This window comes from Trichomycterus rosablanca, chromosome 11 (assembly GCF_030014385.1).
Source record: "Trichomycterus rosablanca isolate fTriRos1 chromosome 11, fTriRos1.hap1, whole genome shotgun sequence".
Taxonomy (NCBI): domain Eukaryota; kingdom Metazoa; phylum Chordata; class Actinopteri; order Siluriformes; family Trichomycteridae; genus Trichomycterus; species Trichomycterus rosablanca.
In genome coordinates, this window is record NC_085998.1 from 5305171 (window position 1) to 5327834 (window position 22664).

General features: G+C 41.6%; 1 protein-coding gene across 1 annotated transcript in view; it reads right to left on the bottom strand.

Annotated features, from left to right (window-relative positions):
- Positions 1 to 2424: 2424 nt before the first annotated feature.
- Positions 2425 to 22664, bottom strand: part of rasa2 (RAS p21 protein activator 2) — a 44127-nt gene continuing 23887 nt past the window's right edge. Inside the window, exons 8-24 of the mRNA XM_063004392.1 lie at positions 22064 to 22140; positions 18652 to 18753; positions 16848 to 17001; positions 15161 to 15309; positions 14892 to 15006; positions 14729 to 14803; positions 14503 to 14626; positions 10565 to 10671; positions 9279 to 9365; positions 8977 to 9054; positions 6674 to 6747; positions 6213 to 6319; positions 5650 to 5732; positions 4476 to 4627; positions 3812 to 3915; positions 3345 to 3522; positions 2425 to 2974 (exon numbers count right to left, since the gene is read on the bottom strand). Of these exons, the coding sequence (XP_062860462.1) occupies positions 2944 to 2974; positions 3345 to 3522; positions 3812 to 3915; positions 4476 to 4627; positions 5650 to 5732; positions 6213 to 6319; positions 6674 to 6747; positions 8977 to 9054; positions 9279 to 9365; positions 10565 to 10671; positions 14503 to 14626; positions 14729 to 14803; positions 14892 to 15006; positions 15161 to 15309; positions 16848 to 17001; positions 18652 to 18753; positions 22064 to 22140 (1797 nt within the window). The 3' untranslated portion in view covers positions 2425 to 2943. The remainder of the gene's footprint in view (positions 2975 to 3344; positions 3523 to 3811; positions 3916 to 4475; positions 4628 to 5649; positions 5733 to 6212; positions 6320 to 6673; positions 6748 to 8976; positions 9055 to 9278; positions 9366 to 10564; positions 10672 to 14502; positions 14627 to 14728; positions 14804 to 14891; positions 15007 to 15160; positions 15310 to 16847; positions 17002 to 18651; positions 18754 to 22063; positions 22141 to 22664) is intronic.

Genomic DNA, 22664 nt, shown 5'->3' on the forward strand with positions numbered 1-22664 from the left:
CTGTAGTCCGTCTGTTTCTCTGCATGCTGTTAGCCCCTTTTCATGCTGTTCTTCAATGGTCAGGACCACCACAGAGCAGGTATTATTTAGGTGGTGGATGATTCTCAGCACTGCAGTGACACTGACATGGTGGTGGTGTGTTAGTGTGTGTTGTGCTGGTATGAGTGGATCAGACACAGCAGCGCTGCTGGAGTTTGTAAACACCTCACAGTCACTGCTGGACTGAGAATAGTCCACCAACCAAAAATATCCAGCCAACAGCGCCTCGTGGGCAGCGTCCCGTGACCACTGATGAAGGTCTAGAAGATGACCGACTCAAACAGCAGCAATAGATGAGCGATCGTCTCTGACTTTACATCTACAAGGTGGACCAACTAGGTAGGAGTGTCTAATAGAGTGGACAGTGAGTGGACACGGTATTTAAAAACTCCAGCAGCGCTGCTGTGTCTGATCCACTCATACCAGCACCATGTCTGTCACTGCAGTGCTGAGAATGATCCAACACCTAAATAATACCTGCTCTGTGGTGGTCCTGACCATTGAAGAACAGGGTGAAAGCAGGTTATATGGTAAGTGGAGCTGATAAAATGGACAGTGAGTGTAGAAACAGGGAGGTGGTTTTAATGTTATGGCTGATGTTTGGTTATGGTGCTGTAATAATGCTGGTTGTTATACAGTGAATGTTCAGTATAAACAGCTGGTTGAATGCGTGAGCATCGTTGTGTTCCTGAATAAAAACACCGGCCTAAAATTAATGTGAAGTTAATGGGAGCAGAGTCAGAAAATTCCAACTTCAAGTTACAATAGAACTGAATAATGAACAAACAGACAAAACAGCGACAAACAAAACCCTCCAACTCATATCAATATAAACAATGTTTTAATAAGAATATTTATCATTAAACAACTGAAATCCATGTAGCTTCAAATCATGTTAATACATCATTTAAAAACGTAATTCAGGCAGAGCAGGGTGGAGTTTATCACAACAATAACAACAAACATAACTAGAATTTAACTATGAACGCTGAGCAGTAAAAGACTTCTAATCAGATTCACACTCAGATTATCAGATGATTGAGAGGAATGTTGTGTCAGAATCACATCACATCTGATTAAACTGATTCTGTGTGTAAGATGATTTAAAAATAGACATTTCACGTTGCTGAAGAAATAAAGATGATTGTAGAAATATCTGTATTAAAATAATTCATTTACACCGGACACAAAATCTTTGGCGTGAGAAAATAGACATTTTTTAAAGATCAATAGAACTGATCAATAGAGACGATACCACGTATCAATAAATCAATCATCTGGAACAGTCCAAATGTTTAAAGTGCTGCTTGTGTAGGTGTGTGCATGTGTGTGTGTGTACATGTGCGTGTACGTTTAGGTGTGTGTGTGCGTGTATGTGTGTGTGTGTGTGTACACATGTGCATGTGCATGTACAACCCCAAATCAAAAAAAGTTGGGACGACATGGAAAATGCAAATAAAATAAAAACACAGAGTTTCTTACATTGACTTTTATTTGATGTCAGACAGGATGAACCTGAGATATTTCATGTTTTATCTGCCCAACTTCATTTCATTTATTAATAAACATCCATTCCTGCATTTCAGGCCTGCAACACATTCCAAAAAAAGTTGGGACGGGGGCAATTTAGGGCTAGTAATGAGGTGAAAAAACTAAATAATGATGTGATGTGAACAGGTGATTGTGATCATGGTTTGGTACAAAAGCAGCACCAGGAAAGGCTGAGAGTCTCTGATGAGTGAAGATGATCAGAGGATCCAGTTTGTCAACAAATGTGTGAGAAAATTATTTAAATGTTTAAAGACAATGTACCTCAAAAAAAAAATTAGAAGGGATTTGCATATTTCTCCCTCTACAGTGCATAATATCATTAAACCAATTGGTGTAAAGGCCAAGGGCGCAAGCCTAAGCTGAACGCCCGTGATCTTCGATCTCTCAGATGGTACATGGTATGGGGTGTGTCAGTACCCTTGGTGAAGGTCATTTACACTTCTGTGATGCAGCATTAATGCAGAAAAGTACATTGAGATCTTAGAGCAACATGTGCTGCCTTCAAGACGACGTCTAGGGACGTCCAGCATCTTCCAACAAGACAATACAAAACCAAAACGTCTTTTAAGTGTGGTGAAAAGGAACGGCAACATTACAAAGTGGTAAATGCTTTACCGTCCCACCTTTTTTGGAATGTGTTGCAGACCTGAAATGCAGGAATGGATGTTTATTAATAAATGAAATGAAGTTGAGCAGATAAAACATGAAATATCTCAGGTTCATCCTGTCTGACATCAAATAGAAGTCAAAGTAAATGTAAGGAACACTGGATTTTTATTATTTGCATTTTCCATGCTGTCCCAAGTTTTTCTGATTTGGGGTTGTATGTGTAGGTGCGTGCAGGTTTGTGCATGTGTGTGTGTGTGTGTACATGTACATGTGCGTGTAGGTTTGTGCGTGTGTGTGTGTTTGTGTGTACATGTACATGTGTGTGTAGGTGTGTGTATGTATGTATGTATGTATGTGTGTGTGTGTGCGTGTGTGTGTACGTACGTCCATAAGGCAGTTCAATGTCAGACTCCACATAGAAAAATAAAAGGAGGAAATTCCCTTTGATGTAACAAATACATCAGACATGAAAAAACTTCAAAGGAGTTTTAAGTGATCGTTTATAAACAGGAGGTTCAGTTCGTTTCTATAGCAGCTGTATTTATATCATGATTTTAACGATGGCGTGCCGTCCATCACATTCCTGATTGCTCTGAACTCTCAGCATTTCGGCACCATCACGTCCTTCATCACCCTGTACCCTCCATCACACTCGGCGTGTACAACCCTGAATCCGGCTCCCGCACAGCGCCACCTGCTGGTACCGAGGGGAGACCCACTGTGCTTTTCACCACCAGCACATTATCAGCTGGTCCTTCCAACGATCGGGTTTTCACTGTAAAAACAGACAACAGTGAGAAACTGAGTGTAAATCTACAGAAGCTAAATAATAAAATGTGTCATGTAACTATATTAATGATAGTTATTATATAATAAAAATAATAGTATGATATCAGCCAACAACAGGTAAAAATTTCAGTGAACAGCATGAATCCATGGACTTGGACTCCACATGTCCATATGTATTCAAACTCAGAGTCCAGAACTGAAGCGTAAAAGGTGCTTAGTTTAGCCTCCGGGGTTAAGAACAGGAACTGAATTCTCATTGGCTTAGATCCCTAAAGAGGGCCCAGCTAGCACTATTTAGGAACTTATGAAAAGTACATATGAATAAGTGTGTGTGTGTGTGTGTGCGTGCGCTTTACATCGTTCCGGGTTGGTCCGTCAGCTCCGTAGCGGTGTGTTTGAGCTGTAGATCCTGTAGAACATCTCTGACCTCGCGTATGGTGCAGAATGTCTCCTTGGGGTCCTGAATAGTAAAGGCGGAGTACTCTTCCTGTTCCTTCTGCTGCCCCAAATACACTGACATACTGGCACAGGCATCTACACACACAAACAGGGTGGCACAATTACAACAGGGGAATTAGCAAGAACTAAAACAGTGGCTTGTGTAATATATTACACACACACACACACACACACTCACACACAGACACACAATCTGATCTGAATGAATTCTGGGACATTAAAAGTTAAAATATTTAGTTATAGCTAAACCACAATGCTAAAATCCCACCACAGTTTAAAAGCTTCGGAGCATTTGCTCAATAGATGATAAAAACTTCCTCATTTTGTAATAATGACCCTTAAAGAGGTTAAAAATCACACTAACCCTCCATTTTCTGCAGACGAGGTAAACTGGAGCTGAACAACGAGTAGATCCTCTCAGTCTCTCTGTCACAGTCGATCTCCAACTGGATATTTGCCAGCGTACTGCTACACACACACACACACAGTGTAAAAAAGTGATCACACACTAAAGTATTTGTGTAATTAATTCTACACTCGCTCAGTAAAACACTGAATTCTGATTCTGTACTGCTACAGTTACTACAATCTAGATTCTGACGTTTCCCAGAATCCCTTGTACTGTTCTCATTAAGCATTACAAGACGGCTTATGAAAGTCCTCAGCATCCGCTGACCCGCTCTGTCATTTTACGTGGCTACCACGTCATAGCTGAGTTGCTGTCGTTCCCAATCACTTCCACTTTGTTATAATAGCACTGACAGTCGACTGTGGAATATTTAGTAGTGAGGAAATTTCACGACTGGATTTGTTGCACAGGTGGCATCACGGTACCACGCTGGAATTCACTGAGCTCCTGAGAGCGACCCGTTCTTTCACTAATGTGTGTAGAAGCAGTCTGCATGCCGAGGTGCTTGGTTTTATACACCTGTGGCCATGGAAGTGATTGGAACACCTGAATTCAATGATTTGGATGGGTGAGTGAATACTTTTGGCAATATAGTGTAAGTGTGTGTGTGTAAGCATACTCTCTGCAGTTGACGGTGGGAGGTTGAAACACTCCGAGTCGATCTGAGTTGCAGCGAATGAGCTGAGTAAGAACGTCGATCCACTCACTCGCCTCCACACAGTTCCCCGCCTGAACGTACAGCGGCTTGTCACTGCAGATCACCTGAAACATCTGACACACAGATACACAGATTTTATTATTAGTCACTGTTATTTTTTTTTTAAATTGTGAATACTGGCACTATTTTTCTTAAATCTTTTTATGTATATTTGCATTTTCTCCCTTTTTCTCCAGATTTAGCAAAGTCAAAGAGCCCTCCGCTGCTGGGGATCCCGACTGCGTTCAAGGAGGGTATATTCGCCTGCTCCATGCCCCCTCCGACGCGTGAACAGTCCCTCGACCCCTTCTTTTTCACCCATGCCTCGATGGATTCCACTTCTGCACAGGCGCCCTGGTCTGCTAACCAGAGTCCTTGCACAGCGTTTTAAGACCCTACACACTTAGTCCGGTCTTTTCCTATCCAGCAGTCGCGATGGCCAATTTTGTATGCTGCAGGCACTGCCAATTGTGCCCACTAGATGGCGCCCAGTCTACCAGTAGCAGAGCTGAGGTATACTTGTAACTTTTTATATATTGTCTATTGTTATTATTTTCTTTTTATTACTTTTCCTAAATACGTAACTAAGCTTTGGCAATACAAAATACAAATGTCCATATTTTGTCATGCCAATAAAACTACGTTTGAGTTTGATACAAACAGACAGGTGTAAGGAAACAGCACTGATTCTACAGAAGCTCTTTGCAGTAATTTAATACAGTACAAGTGTTTACATACTGTTCCCAGCTTGCACTATGGATGATGAAAACTAAAAAGAAATAAACTAGTGTGTGGGGGTGATTAGTTTTTAAAGAACGGGATTAAAAGTTTTAAGGATTTGGATAAAGATCAAAACACATTATACGAGCTCAGTTACGTTTTTCCTGCAGCTGTATAGCGTAAAGATAAATGCATCAATGCTGTAGATCAGAGCTTCTCAATCTGTGGTCTGAGGTTCTGTGCTAGAGACCTGTTCCTTCTGTGTGTGTGTGTGTGTGTGTGTGTGTGTGTGAGCGAGCTGTTTGCTTACTGCTGCAGTGCAGTTGGTATAAAAGAGAAACGGATGCAGTTGATGTGATGTATCGTTTGAACTCACATTTTTACGACTGAAGGCACTTTCGTCCAGCTTCTCTACTATAATAATGTTCCTCACTGGTATCACACACAGAGGATCTTTACCTAAACACACACGATTATACACACCATTTATACATACACATATACTTGTTTGTTTGTTTATTAGGATTTTAACGTCATGTTTTACACTTTGGTTACATTCATGACAGGAACGGTAGTTACTCATTACACAAGATTCATCAGTTCACAAGTTTATATCAAACACAGTCATGGACAATTTCGTGTCTTCAATTCACCTCACTTGCACGTCTTTGGACTGTGGGAGGAAACCGGAGCACCCGGAGGAAACCCACGTGGACACAGGGAGAACATGCAAACTCCACACAGAAAGGACCTGGACTGCCCAACCTGGGGATCAAGACCTGGACTGCCCAACCTGGGGATCAAACCCAGGACCTTCTTGCTGTGAGGCAACAGTGCTAGCCACCCCACATACACATATACACCCACTTTATTTGTGGATTATTTAAAACTTCAGAGACACTTATCTTTCTGCTGTCTCGTGTGTGTGTGTGTGTGTACCTTTGTGTTTATAGTAGGAAAGCTCCCGATTCGTCACTCTAAGCCAGCGCTTCTTGAAGTCCTTCTTCCCCAAACGCTTCTTACCTTGCACCCTCTTATGTACCTCCCTACACACACACACACACACACACACTTTTTACATTTACATATTTGGCATTTAGCAGACGCTTTTATCCAAAGCGACTTGCAGTCTAACAGTCTAACCTTGCTCAAGGGTCCAACAGTGGCAACCTGGCAGTGGTGGGGCTTGAACCAGCAACCTTATGATTACTAGTCCAGTATCTTAACCACTAGGCTACAACTGCCCTAACTGCCCAGTTTTTACAATGGCAAAGACAATGACCAGATAATGATAGCCATAAGTTAATAGTTAATAATTCAGCCAGAGCTACACCTGCACTCACAGTGCTGCTGGGTAAATGAAAGTGTGTGTAGGGGTGTGAATATTTTTGGTAACTCACCCCTCCTTCAGTACAACTAAATCCTCCGCTGCACTCGAACCTTTACACACATTGGATGAGATGTCGTCTAAAAACTGCAGCATGAAGAGAAATCAGTATTTTTAACATGAACACAAACACACACACACACACACACACACTCACAGTTAAATACTACACACACACACACACACTCTCTCACAGTTAAATACTACACACACACACTCACTCAGTTAAATACTACACACACACTCACTCTCACAGTTAAATACTACACACACACTCACAGTTAAATACTACACACACACTCACTCACTCTCACAGTTAAATACTACACACACACACACTCACAGTTAAATACTACACACACACACTCACACTCAGTTAAATACTACACACACACTCACAGTTAAATACTACACACACACACTCACACTCAGTTAAATACTACACACACACTCACAGTTAAATACTACACACACACTCACTCACTCTCACAGTTAAATACTACACACACACACTCACAGTTAAATACTACACACACACACACACTCAGTTAAATACTACACACACACACACTCTCACAGTTAAATACTACACACACACACTCACTCACTCTCACAGTTAAATACTACACTCACTCACTCTCACAGTTAAATACTACACTCACACACTCTCACAGTTAAATACTACACACCCAGACTAACACACACACACACATACTCTCACAGTTAAATACTACACACACACTAACACACACACTCACAGTTAAATACCACACACACACACACACACACACTCACAGTTAAATACTACACACACAGACTAACACACACACACACACACATACTCTCACAGTTAAATACTACACACACACTAACACACACACACACACTCACAGTTAAATACTACACACACACACTCACAGTTAAATACTACACACACAGACTAACACACACACACATACTCTCACAGTTAAATACTACACACTAACACACACACACACTCACAATTAAATACTACACACACTCTCAGTTAAATACTACACACACACTCACAAATAAATACTACACACACACACTCTCACAGTTAAATACTACACACACACACACTCACAATTAAATACTACACACACACTCTCTCTCACAGTTAAATATTACACACACACACTCACAATTAAATACTACACACACACTCTCTCTCACAGGTAAATACTACACACACACTAACACACACACTCACAATTAAATACTACACACACATACTTTCACAGTTAAATACTACACACACACTAACACACACACACTCACAGTTAAATACTACACACACACACACACACTCACAGTTAAATACTACACACACACACACTCACAGTTAAATACTACACACACAGACTAACACACACACACACACACACATACTCTCTCAGTTAAATACTACACACACACTAACACACACACTCACAATTAAATACTACACACACTCTCACAGTTAAATACTACACACACACTCACAGTTAAATACTACACACACACACACTCACAATTAAATACTACACACACACTCTCACAGTTAAATACTACACACACTCAATTAAATACTACACACACACTCACAATTAAATGCTACACACACACTCACAGTTAAATACTACACACACACACTCACAATTAAATACTACACACACACTCTCACAGTTAAATACTACACACACTCAATTAAATACTACACACACACTCTCTCTCACAGTTAAATACTACACACACTCAATTAAATACTACACACACACTCTCTCTCACAGTTAAATACTACACACACTCAATTAAATACTACACACACACTCTCTCTCACAGTTAAATACTACACACACACACTCTCTCTCACAGTTAAATACTACACACACTCAATTAAATACTACACACACACTCTCTCTCTCACAGTTAAATACTACACACACACACTCACTCTCACAGTTAAATACTACACACACACTCACAATTAAATACTACACACACACTCTCTCTCACAGTTAAATACTACACACACACACAATTAAATACTACACACACACTCTCACAGTTAAATACTACACACACTCACAATTAAATACTACACACACACACACACACACTCTCTCTCAGTTAAATACTACACACACACTCACAATTAAATACTACACACACACACACTCTCTCTCACAGTTAAATACTACACACACACACTCACAATTAAATACTACACACACACTCTCTCTCACAGTTAAATACTACACACACCCACTAACACACACACACACAGCTGTTGGAAGAGGGTGGAGTCCTTACCTTCTTTACCTTCTCTATACACTGATCTTCCTGGAATAATTTGAAGAAATCACACATGTAGGACTCTTTAAAACTCGACTGCAAAACACACACACACACACACACACACACACACACACAAACACACACACACAAACACACACACACGTTAGGCATATACGTAGCATTCATTTATTTTAGGCATAATTTTTAGAACCAATAATCAAGTCTCATATGTACAGAGAAATTCATGCAGGTTCTGCAATGCTTTGGTTTATATTGTGGTCAAAAACTACATGCTGTGTGTGTGTGTGTGTGTGTACCAGTTTGTTTTTAGACAGACTGCTCCAGCTACCCAACGTCTGGATGGTTTTGGAGATGAGTGTCAGAGTTCGTGAAACTTCAGGATCCTTAAAGATAAAGAAACAGGATAAAGTTTATCTTTAAATGCATAAAATCATTCTGTTTACAACCCAAAATCATACAAATTTGGGACAGTATAGAAAATACTAATGAAAACTGTGTTTTACAATTACTTTCACTTTTATTTGATTGCGGACAGGATGAACCTGAGATATGTTGAGAGATGTTTTGTCTGGTCAACTTAATTTCATTTATTAATAAACATCCATTCCTGCATGTCAGGCCTGCAACACATTCCAAAAAAAGTTGGTATGGGGCAATTTAGAGCTAGTAATGAGGTGATTAAACTAAATATTGATGTGATTCTAAACAGGTGATTGTGATCATGGTTTGGTACAAAAGCAGCATCCAGGAAAGGCTGAGAGTCTCTGATGAGCAAAGATGATCAGAGGATCCAGTTTGTCCACAAATGTGTGAGAAAATGATTGAAATGTTTAAAAACAATAAACCTCAAAGAAAGATTGGAAGGGATTTTCATATTTCTCCCTCTACAGTGCAGAATATCATTAAACCATTCAAGAAATCGGGAGAAATTTCAGTGTGTAAAGACCAAGGGCGCAAGGTTAAGCTGAACGCCCGTGATCTTCCATCCTTCAGACGGCACTGCATCAAGAACCTCCACTCAATAGTTGATATAACCACTTAGGCAAGGGATTACCCTGGTACATCTTTGTCAGGCACTACAATACAGAGTTACATGCACAAATGCCATTTAAAACCTTTCTAGTGCAAAAAAGAAGCCTTATGTTAACCATGTCCAGAAGCGGCGTCGATTTCTCTGGGCTCGGAGGCATCTAGGATGGACCATCACACAGTGGAAACGTGTATTGTGATTAGACAAATCTTAATCAGTAGTGAACTGGCCTGCAGTCCTGACCTGCCCCCATTAGAGATTTGTGGAGAATTTTGAAACGAAAAAAAGACAACCCTGTACTGTTGAACACTTTAAGCCGTATTTTTAGGATGAATGTGGCGCAACACTTCATTACATGATATCCTTGTGCCAGGTTTTTTAAGTGTTAAAGGGGTAAATGCGGTACCGTCCCAACTATTTTGGAATGTGAGCAGGCCTGCATGTTTTTGTTTTTTTAGCATTGTCCTTACTGCCCCAAGTACACGGTACAGTAATTTGGAGATGTTGACCGGTGTGTAGTGTGCACTGAGCTTTAGCTAATGATGAACTTACCGGATGGTGTGGGCGGAGCTGGAAGGAATGTGGAGAAAGAACAGCAACGGCAAAAAACCTCAGAAACACAAAACTGCTCACTGCCGAGTACTGTACATGAGGGTCGCCTAGAGAGAAACAAACTCCTGTTAAAATAATCTGCTACTGCATTAGCTAGTCATTAACTGTAAAATTACACTGACTGGCCACTTTATTAGAAACACCATAATAATACTGATTGTTTGTTGAATGAATTCCACAAGGAGATGAAAACATCTTTACATTTTTGTTTGTTTTTATAACTCCAAGGTGGCACAGCGGGATACTCTGCTACCAGTCGGCTGGGCGCCATGTGGCAGGCACAATTGGCAGTGCCTGCAGCAGACAAAATTGGGCACCGTTCCGCTGGGTGGGGAGATGACCGGACTAGTCCAGTACCTTAACCACTAGGCTACAACTGCCTAGACATACATACATACATACATACATACATAACTGCCCTATATGTAGGGCTCTATATATATATACAGTGTATCACAAAAGTGAGTACACCCCTCACATTTTTGCAGATATTTAAGTATATCTTTTCATGGGACAGCACTGAAAAAATGACACTTTGACACAATGAAAAGTAGTCTGTGTGCAGCTTATATAACAGTGTAAATTTATTCTTCCCTCAAAATAACTCAATATACAGCCATTAATGTCTAAACCACCGGCAACAAAAGTGAGTACACCCCTTAGTGAAAGTTCCTGAAGTGTCAATATTTTGTGTGGCCACCATTATTTCCCAGAACTGCCTTAACTCTCCTGGGCATGGAGTTTACCAGAGCTTCACAGGTTGCCACTGGAATGCTTTTCCACTCCTCCATGACGACATCACGGAGCTGGCGGATATTCGAGACTTTGCGCTCCTCCACCTTCCGCTTGAGGATGCCCCAAAGATGTTCTATTGGGTTTAGGTCTGGAGACATGCTTGGACATCCATCACCTTTACCCTCAGCCTCTTCAATAAAGCAGTGGTCGTCTTAGAGGTGTGTTTGGGGTCATTATCATGCTGGAACACTGCCCTGCGACCCAGTTTCCGGAGGGAGGGGATCATGCTCTGCTTCAGTATTTCACAGTACATATTGGAGTTCATGTGTCCCTCAATGAAATGTAACTCCCCAACACCTGCTGCACTCATGCAGCCCCAGACCATGGCATTCCCACCACCATGCTTGACTGTAGGCATGACACACTTATCTTTGTACTCCTCACCTGATTGCCGCCACACATGCTTGAGACCATCTGAACCAAACAAATTAATCTTGGTCTCATCAGACCATAGGACATGGTTCCAGTAATCCACGTCCTTTGTTGACATGTCTTCAGCAAACTGTTTGCGGGCTTTCTTGTGTAGAGACTTCAGAAGAGGCTTCCTTCTGGGGTGACAGCCATGCAGACCAATTTGATGTAGTGTGCGGCGTATGGTCTGAGCACTGACAGGCTGACCCCCCACCTTTTCAATCTCTGCAGCAATGCTGACAGCACTCCTGCGCCTATCTTTCAAAGACAGCAGTTGGATGTGACGCTGAGCACGTGCACTCAGCTTCTTTGGACGACCAACGCGAGGTCTGTTCTGAGTGGACCCTGCTCTTTTAAAACGCTGGATGATCTTGGCCACTGTGCTGCATCTCAGTTTCAGGGTGTTGGCAATCTTCTTGTAGCCTTGGCCATCTTCATGTAGCGCAACAATTCGTCTTTTAAGATCCTCAGAGAGTTCTTTGCCATGAGGTGCCATGTTGGAACTTTCAGTGACCAGTATGAGAGAGTGTGAGAGCTGTACTACTAAATTGAACACACCTGCTCCCTATGCACACCTGTGACCTAGTAACATTAACGAGTCACATGACATTTTGGAGGGAAAATGACAAGCAGTGCTCAATTTGGACATTTAGGGGTGTAGTCTCTTAGAGGTGTACTCACTTTTGTTGCCGGTGGTTTAGACATTAATGGCTGTATATTGAGTTATTTTGAGGGAAGAATAAATTTACACTGTTATATAAGCTGCACACAGACTACTTTTCATTGTGTCAAAGTGTCATTTTGTCAGTGTTGTCCCATGAAAAGATATACTTAAATATCTGCAGAAATGTGAGGGGTGTACTCACTTTTGTGATACACTGTATATATATATATATATATATATATATATATATATATATATATATATATATATATATATATATATACACAGTGTATCACAAAAGTGAGTACACCCCTCACATTTCTGCAAATATTTTATTATATCTTTTCATGGGACAACACTACAGAAATAAAACTTGGATATAACTTAGAGTAGTCAGTGTACAACTTGTATAGCAGTGTAGATTTACTGTCTTCTGAAAATAACTCAACACACAGCCATGAATGTCTAAATAGCTGGCAACATAAGTGAGTACACCCCACAGTGAACATGTCCAAATTGTGCCCAAAGTGTCAATATTTTGTGTGACCACCATTATTATCCAGCACTGCCTTAACCCTCCTGGGCATGGAATTCACCAGAGCTGCACAGGTTGCTACTGGAATCCTCTTCCACTCCTCCATGATGACATCACGGAGCTGGTGGATGTTAGACACCTTGAACTCCTCCACCTTCCACTTGAGGATGCGCCACAGGTGCTCAATTGGGTTTAGTCCATCACCTTTACCTTCAGCTTCCTCAGCAAGGCAGTTGTCATCTTGGAGGTTGTGTTTGGGGTCGTTATCCTGTTGGAAAACTGCCATGAGGCCCAGTTTTCGAAGGGAGGGGATCATGCTCTGTTTCAGAATGTCACAGCACATGTTGGAATTCATGTTTCCCTCAGTGAACTGCAGCTCCCCAGTGCCAGCAACACTCATGCAGCCCAAGACCATGATGCTACCACCACCATGCTTGACTGTAGGCAAGATACAGTTGTCTTGGTACTTCTCACCAGGGCGCCGCCACACATGCTGGACACCATCTGAGCCAAACAAGTTTATCTTGGTCTCGTCAGACCACAGGGCATTCCAGTAATCCATGTTCTTGGACTGCTTGTTTTCAGCAAACTGTTTGCTGGCTTTCTTGTGCGTCAGCTTCCTTCTGGGATGACGACCATGCAGACTGAGTTGATGTAGTGTGCGGTGTATGGTCTGAGCACTGACAGGCTAACCTCCCACGTCTTCAACCTCTGCAGCAATGCTGGCAGCACTCATGTGTCTATTTTTTAAAGCCAACCTCTGGATATGACGCCGAACACGTGGACTCAACTTCTTTGGTCGACCCTGGCGAAGCCTGTTCCGAGTGGAACCTGTCCTGGAAAACCGCTGTATGACCTTGGCCACCATGCTGTAGCTCAGTTTCAGGGTGTTAGCAATCTTCTTATAGCCCAGGCCATCTTTGTGGAGAGCAACAATTCTATTTCTCACATCCTCAGAGAGTTCTTTGCCATGAGGTGCCATGTTGAATATCCAGTGGCCAGTATGAAAGAATTGTACCCAAAACACCAAATTTAACAGCCCTGCTCCCCATTTTACACCTGGGACCTTGACACATGACACCAGGGAGGGACAACGACACAATTGGGCACAATTTGGACATGTTCACTGTGGGGTGTACTCACTTATGTTGCCAGCTATTTAGACATTAATGGCTGTGTGTTGAGTTATTTTCAGAAGACAGTAAATCTACACTGCTATACAAGCTGTACACTGACTACTCTAAGTTATATCCAAGTTTCATGTCTATAGTGTTGTCCCATGAAAAGATATAATGAAATATTTGCAGAAATGTGAGGGGTGTACTCACTTTTGTGATACACTGTATATATATATATATATATATATATATATATATATATACACACATATACACAGAGGATGTACAAACATCTACAAAAATACTGCTTATGTAACTATGATCTTGTGGTTATGTGTGTGTGTGTGTGTATTACTGGGGAAGCGGTCAGAGGCGAGCTGGCGCAGCGATCTAAACAGGTCACACATTAGAGGAGGACAACTAGCACTCGACTCTGTGATGGAGGAGAAAACCTTCTGTACGTAGAGCTGCAGGTTCTCCTGCGCGCACACACACACACAAACGGCTTAGGTAATCAAAACAAAACGTAAAAAAAATGAAGAGTGAGTATATTAAAGTGTGAGTGATGTGTGTGCGCTGACCTTGTTGACCTCAACGTTGTCGCCCTCCTTCAGTTTGATCGGATCGATTTCACATGGTTTATTAGACTCACAGATCTGTAATAAACACAGGTAATGAATGGAACCAGTGAATGAGAGATTTAGGGTGGAATATATGAGTGCAGCTCCATCTAGTGGTTCTGACCTCGTCCAGCACAGGCTTCAGCGTGATGGTCAAATAGTTTCGTCCCACCATCTTCATCATGTCGTCGATACAGCGGGTAGCCAGAGAATTTCCCCGAAATATGGTGTTCGCCTCTCTGTGGGTGGAAGTGTGACAGTGTAAAATGCACCCACCTAACAGGTTTTGTTGGAGGTTGAAGTTGTTGTGTAAATAAACAGAGGAATTATTTCTGAGTGGATCAGACGCTCGGCACATGATTTCACTGAATCTGTTGTGTGTTCTGTACTCACTGTGTGTTCTCCAGTTCTAGAGCAGCTACGGCAGTGAGGAAGGGCAGCAGTCGGTTGTGATGCAGCAACAATCGTACCAACGGCAGCGAGGCTTCACTGCGATCTCTACACACGTCTCCCAGAATATGAGCCGCCGACGCTGAGATCGGCTAGAGAGAGAAATAAAGGAATTACTGTAGAAATGAGATCAGACCATTAATATTCTGAATTAATTATAGACAAAATCTATAAAAAGGGAAATCAAGTTGATGTCGATAGAAGCGGCTGCTAAAAAGGTGGTTAAAAAGGTTCTGAGTCTTAGATGCTTCCCATGACTCTCCACATCTGGTGTAATACAAAAAAGCAGATTTATTTTGTTCTTTTTTTTTTTTTTGCATTTTTCCTCCCAACCTAGTCGTGTCCAATTACCCGATTGCATTACGCCTCCTCTCAACTGATGCTGATCTCCACTTCTGATTGAGGACAGCGAGACTGACACACACCCCCTCCACGTGTGCGGCACCGACTGCATCTTTTAACCTGCACGAGGCGAGTTCATATGCAGATCAGCTTTGTGTACGGAGAGCCACACCCTGATCAATGATTTATTCAGAGGTCGTAATCACATCAGTTATGAGGTCTCTATCCGGCTTCCCACCCTGCATGAACAAAAGCCAATCGTTGTTCATGTAGCCGCCCAGCCCAGCCGGATGGAAGAGCTGAGATTCAGATCAGTTTGAAATGTGAGCTCTGGTGTGCTGGCGTGTTTTACCGGCTTTATTTTGTTCTTTTACGCTGTAGAGTTTTACAGTTTTTTCCGTACCTTATGTAATTGAAAATGAATAAAAATGGTTTAATCATAAGTAGTTATGTCAGATTATTATTGTTACACATCAAGTTTCTAACTCTGGTTATTTATTTATTAGGATTTGTAGGTCATGTTTTACACACTGGTTACATTCATGACAAACTGGAGTTACCGGTTACTAGGGATGTAACGATACACTCTACCCACGATGCGATGGAATTCACGATACTGGGTTCACAATATGATTTTCAAATTAAATTGAAAACAAATGATGACAAAGTTTACTTTTATTATTTCTCTTAAATACAAAAAAAAACTTAAATGAAATTTTAAAACAAATCCCACATTAAATAAATAAATGAATAATACAAATAAAGAAAGTAACCTCACATAAATACATCTGGCTGGAAAATTCCGAACCTGGCAACCCTGTAGTGACGTCAACCAGGCGAGGTGAATAGCTCAAGTGCCCTCTACTGTTTAAAGTGAATATCGATTCATTATACATATGAACACATGTGAATCGATTTTTAACTGTCTTGTGGTGCATCGTTACATCCCTACTGGTAACACAAGATTCATCAGTTCACAAGTTTAATATCAAACACAGTCATGAACAATTTAGTATCTCCAATTCACCTCACTTGCACGTCTTTGCACTGTGGCAGGAAACCGGAGCTCCTGGAGGAAACCCACACAGACACGGGGAGAACATGCGAACTCCACACTACCTGGAAATCGAACCCAGGACCTTCTTGCTGTGAGGCAACAGTGCTACTCACCGAGCTACAGTGCCGACCTTCTAACTCTGGTTAGTTTTTTATTCTTTACATACAATTATAAACTTTCTGGATCTGAGGATGTAAAACAGCCATTTCCTGTGCAGTTCGAGTGTATTACCTGTACGTCAGGGGATTTCAGCAGGAGGTTTCTCAGGTTGATGTAGAAATGTGACGGCAAGACGATATCTTCAGTGTAGCACACGTTCAGACGCAGAGAACCCAGATCATCTGGCCTGCACTTCACACCATTGCTTTTAGGCTGGAGGAGATACCTGCACGCATACACACACACACACACACACACACACACACACACACACACACACACACACACACACACACACACACACACACAAGATTTAAGTTGCTGTGTAGCTTTTTAGAAGTGTTTACTTGTTTTACTTGTTAGGTGTGAGTTTATTTAACTAGCCAATCAGCTGAACATCCTTTCCCAGCTAATTATAGTTAAGTTGCTCTTTCCTGTTGTTAATCCGCCCAACCAGCTTTTCACAGTTCGATCTGTGCAGGTTAATAGCTCACCAATTATCTACCAATCAGTGTTCAGTATGTCGATCGGCCAGGCCAATCCGCTTTTAATTCTTATCTGTCCAATCACGTGTGAGAGGAATTCATTCACACACACACACACACACACACACCGACTGTACAGTTTCACATTCTGAATCGACAGCGGAAACTATTTGCTTTTGGAAAGTGACTGTGAGCGTGTGTTAATGTGTGTGTGTGTGTGTTTGTGTGTGAGAGAGAAAGAGCATGTGTGTGTGTGTGTGTGTGTGTGTGTGTGTTTCCGCTGCAGTTAGCCCACACACTCAATGGCCTCATTCAAAACACACAGATGAGTATCAACAAGTTCCCTTATCAAACACACTGACACCAGCAAGCCAAAACCCACCGTCATCAAAATTCAACCGCAGCACCAAAGTAACATTTACACACACTTACTGGCCACTTTATTAGGGACACTATTCTATACTGGGTAGAAACTCCTCTACTCTAGAAACTTCTCTAGATACTGGAAACATTCATGTGATGCTGTTCTATATTGACATGATGGCATCACATACTTACTGCAGATTCATTCATGCTGCCAATCACCTGTTCTAGCTATTGGATTCGGATCTAGTAACTGGAGAGGTCCTTGAAGTGAATCAGTTAGAGAATCAGTCCTGGAATGTTATTTATTTATTTTTAGCATCATGTTTTACACATTTTGGTTACATTCATGACAGGGCAGGTAGTTACTGCTTACACAAGATTCATCAGTTCTTAAGTTTAATGTGAAACACAGTCATGGACAATTTAGTATCTCCAATTCACCTCACTTGCATGTCTTTGGACCGTGGGAGAAAACCGGAGCTCCTGGAGGAAACCCACACAGACACGGGAAGAACATGCAAACTCCACACAGAAAGGACCCGGACCGCCCAACCTGGGGATCGAACCCAGGACCTTCTTGCTGTGAGGTGACAGTGCTACCCACTTAGCCACCGTGCCGCCCTCTATTCATTTAAATTATCCTCCAGGCCACCCAAGAAGGATGCCTGGGGTCCCTGCTTAGTCTGGTTCTTCCCAAGGTTCCTTCCTGTATTTTTAAGTTTTCCCTGCCACTGTCGCCCTCGGCTTGCTCAACAGGGGTTTTTGGTCTGTTGGTTTCTGGATTCTGTAAAGTTGCTTTGAGACAATGTTCATTGTAAAAAGTGATACATAAATAAAACTGACCTGACTTGACCATTCCCCTTTATTAAAACATGTTCTCTACCATAGCAACAACCCACGTGATAGTCAACAGCTCATGAACACAGAGCGGAAACACACACGCACACACTCACTCAGAACTGCTACTACATGCTGCTTCTGCGTGTGTGTGTGTGTGTGTGTGTGTGTATTTGAGTGGTTCTCACCATGCTTTGTGTACGCTGTCGTTTCTCAGGATCTTCACCGACACTCGAGTTTCACCCAGAAACACATCCTGAGCTAAATTCCCATTATTCCACAGCTCCACCCTGAGGAAGTAAAAGATCAGAAGTATGTAGACGTTCCCGATTCATGATCTTGGATAGTTCACACCCACTAACAGGCGTATCAACTCAATCAAACTCATTGTCATGGGTTCCGAGGTCACCTTTCAAACCTGCTCCACTTAACTGTAAGTGCTATTAATGTGAAATGGAAATGTCTTGGAGCAACAACAACCCAGCTGTGAAATTGAATCTTTATGCCACATCATACACTGTTAAGGTAATAGTTTAGGGAATACCATTTCCGGTTTCAGCCTTAGCAGAAAAGTGGAAGCTGGTATACCAGCATAGGGACACAAAGTCAGTATTAAAGAGAAACAGTCGTGTGCCTGGTTTGGTCATTTTTAGCAGAAAGCATTTATTAAAAACTGGAATGATGACATCACTGTGTCCGTCATTAACTACAATAATCAAGCAACTACTAGTTAATTCCACCACATTCATAGGACAATAATGAGACAGTGATGTCATTGGTCCAGTTTCATTTGGACTTTCTTATAAATGAGACACACACTCTCACACACGTAAACACAAACACACCTACCTGTGTGATTTGGCAGAGCACTTAGGGACAGGTAAGAGACACACACTTACATATTACTATAATTACAACACAGCTATCACACACACACTATATACTGTATATATACACTGTTCAGCCATAACATTAAAACCACCTCCTTGTTTCTACACTCACTGTCCATTTTATCAGCTCCACTTACCATATAGAAGCACTTTGTAGTTCTACAATTACTGACTGTAGTCCATCTGTTTCTCTACATACTTTTCTAACCTGCTTTCACCCTGTTCTTCAATGGTCAGGACCCCCACAGGACCACCACAGAGCAGGTATTATTTAGGTGGTGGATCATTCTCAGCACTGCAGTGACACTGACATGGTGGTGGTGTGTTAGTGTGTGTTGTGCTGGTATGAGTGGATCAGACACAGCAGTGCTGCTGGAGTTTTTAAACACCTCACTATTACTGCTGGACTGAGAATAGTCCACCAACCAAAATATATCCAGCCAACAGCGCCCCGTGGGCAGCGCCCTGTGACCACTGATGAAGGTCTAGAAGATGACCGACTCAAACAGCAGCAATAGATGAGCGATCGTCTCTGACTTTACATCTACAAGGTGGTACAACTAGGTAGGAGTGTCTAATAGAGTGGACAGTGAGTGGACACGGTGTTTAAAAACTCCAGCAGCACTGCTGTGTCTGATCCACTCATACCAGCACAACATACACTAACACACCACCACCATGTCAGTGTCACTGCAGTGCTGAGAATGATCCACCACCTAAATAATACCTGCTCTGTGGTGGTCCTGTGGGGGTCCTGACCATTGAAGAACAGGGTGAAAGCAGGTTTTAAAAGTATGTAGAGAAACAGATGGACTACAGTCAGTAATTGTAGAACTACAAAGTGCTTCTATATGGTAAGTGGAGCTGATAAAATGGACAGTGAGTGTAGAAACGAGGAGGTGGTTTTAATGTTATGGCTGATCGGTGTATATCTATACAGACAGTACTAGTGTGAATCATAAGAATTTTGTAATGGATTCTTTTTTCAGAATCTAGAGTTATGATGTATACACTAAAACAGTACAAAAGACAGGTTTGTTTAACCTTCATCAGCTTCCTTGTTGATTGTAAATATGCCCTTGTTCTCAAAGATTATGCCTTAAACACATTCCAATTTAAGACAAGGAACACTGTAAAACGATTAAGAGCTTAACCAGGTGATGCAAGGTATAAAAAGGTATAAAAGGAGCATCCAGGTCCAGTTCTAGCACTTCATGAGCAAAGATCACTTTACTAAATGTGAATAATACAACAGCCTAAAAACAAGTACCTCGAATTCCTTCGATTGCTAATTGAGGAACCTTCACCCTCTAAAAAAATTCCACTTTCAAAATGAAATCACAGGGTGTTTTCAGTCCCTAAGCTATTATAAGTGTTAACAGGAAAGCTGATTAAACAAGCTAGTAAACATGCTCAACATCAACTTTAGTGAACATCTACAAAAACTATACAGGACTGGAGAGGTCACTGAAGTTAGGGAATCAGAGAGAGTGGGTTCTCTCAGTGTCCAGGTTCAAATCCTATAGAAAATCTTTAGTGGGACTTAAAGAAAGCAGTTGCAGCACATAAAACCTCGATGAGCTGGCAGCTTTTGCACCAATAGAATAGGCGGAGGGGTGTCAGAAGCCCGTTAGAACCCAAAAATCACTAATTAGAGGTTATCAGGGCAAAACAATGATCCACCAAGTACTGAAACTGGGGGTCTGTTTACTAATGCTCTTGAAATTACTGGTATAAATTAATAAATATTCTTTCACTGTTTGCTGAGATCTTGCAGATATGTATTCAGTTCTATACACATAACCATCATAGCTTTTTTTTGGTGGGTGTGTGTGTGGGGTGGGGGGTGTGGGGTGGGGGGTATTTGGAGCTTATCGTGCCTCTCCATACACAACAGCTTTGTGTAGGAACCCAACGCTGGCAGGTGATAAGAAGTGGCATCAGGCTGGACATGACATCTACAAAAACTGTACAGTTCCTAAGGATTAAATAATTCACAAGTCCCAGATCATTATTTTTATTCGCATTTTACATCCGGTCCCTTTTTTTGGATTTTAAACCTGCACGCCTGCATTACACGTCCACATTTTTAAAAACCAGTTGAAAGGACTGGTCAGACTGCAGCACGTGCTTCCAATTGCCAGCTGTCCACCCTGGATGATCTTAAACCCAGACAGGTCAGCAGCGTTTCTAGATCTCAATGATATTTGGTTTCTGCTTTGTATGGTGGAGTCTGAACTGTTAACTCTCGAGGGTTTCTAAAGGATTCTGGTTATTATTATTAGGATTTTAACGTCATGTTTTAAACACTTTGGTTACATTCATGACAGGAACGGTAGATACCGCTTACACAAGATTCATCAGGTCAAAGTTTAATGTCAAACACAGTCATGGATAATTTTGTATCTCCTATTCACCTCACTTGAATGTCTTTGGACTGTGGGAGAAAACCCAAGCAGACATGGGTAGAACATGCAAACCACACAGAAAGGACCCGGGCCGCACCACCTGGGAATCAAACCCAGGACGTTCTTGCTGTGAGGCGACAGTGCTACCCACCTTTTATATTCCAGTTAAAAAAATTTAAGACTGAAATGTATAATAATGGATAATAATAATAATAATAATAATAATGTGACCTCAATAACCATTTAAAATAAAAGGTATTAGTATTTTATCAGAGAAAAAGGAGTTAAGAAGAGAATCTTACTTGATGTCCAGTTTCTCAATGTCCTCATCCTCTACCTGGAAGTGATTTTTCCCTTTGTAGCTGCTCGATCTGGAAACCTACACACACATAAACAAGTATAAACAAGTCAAATCGTAGCCTAGTGGTTAAGGTACTGGACAAGTAATCAGAAGGTTACTGGTTCAAACCCAACCACTACCAGACTGCTGCTGTTGGACTCTTGAGCAAGGCCCTTAACGCTCAACTGCTCAGACTGTATACTGTACTTGTACTGTTAGTCGCTTTTGATAAAAGCGTCTGCTAAATGCAGAAAATGTAAATGTAAATACACACTGACCAGGCATAACATTATGACCACTGACAGGTGAAGTGAATAACACTGATTATCTCTTCATCACGGCACCTGTTAGTGGGGGGATATATTACACAGCAAGTGAACATTTAATCCTCAAAGTTGATGTTAGAAGCAGGAAAAATGGGCGAGCGTGAGGATTTGAGCAAGTGATGGCCAGACGACCGGGTCAGAGCATCTCCAAAACTGCAGCTCTTGTGGGGTGTGTCCCGGTCTGCAGTGGTCAGTATCTATCAAAAGTGGTCCAAGGAAGGAACAGTGGTAAAACGG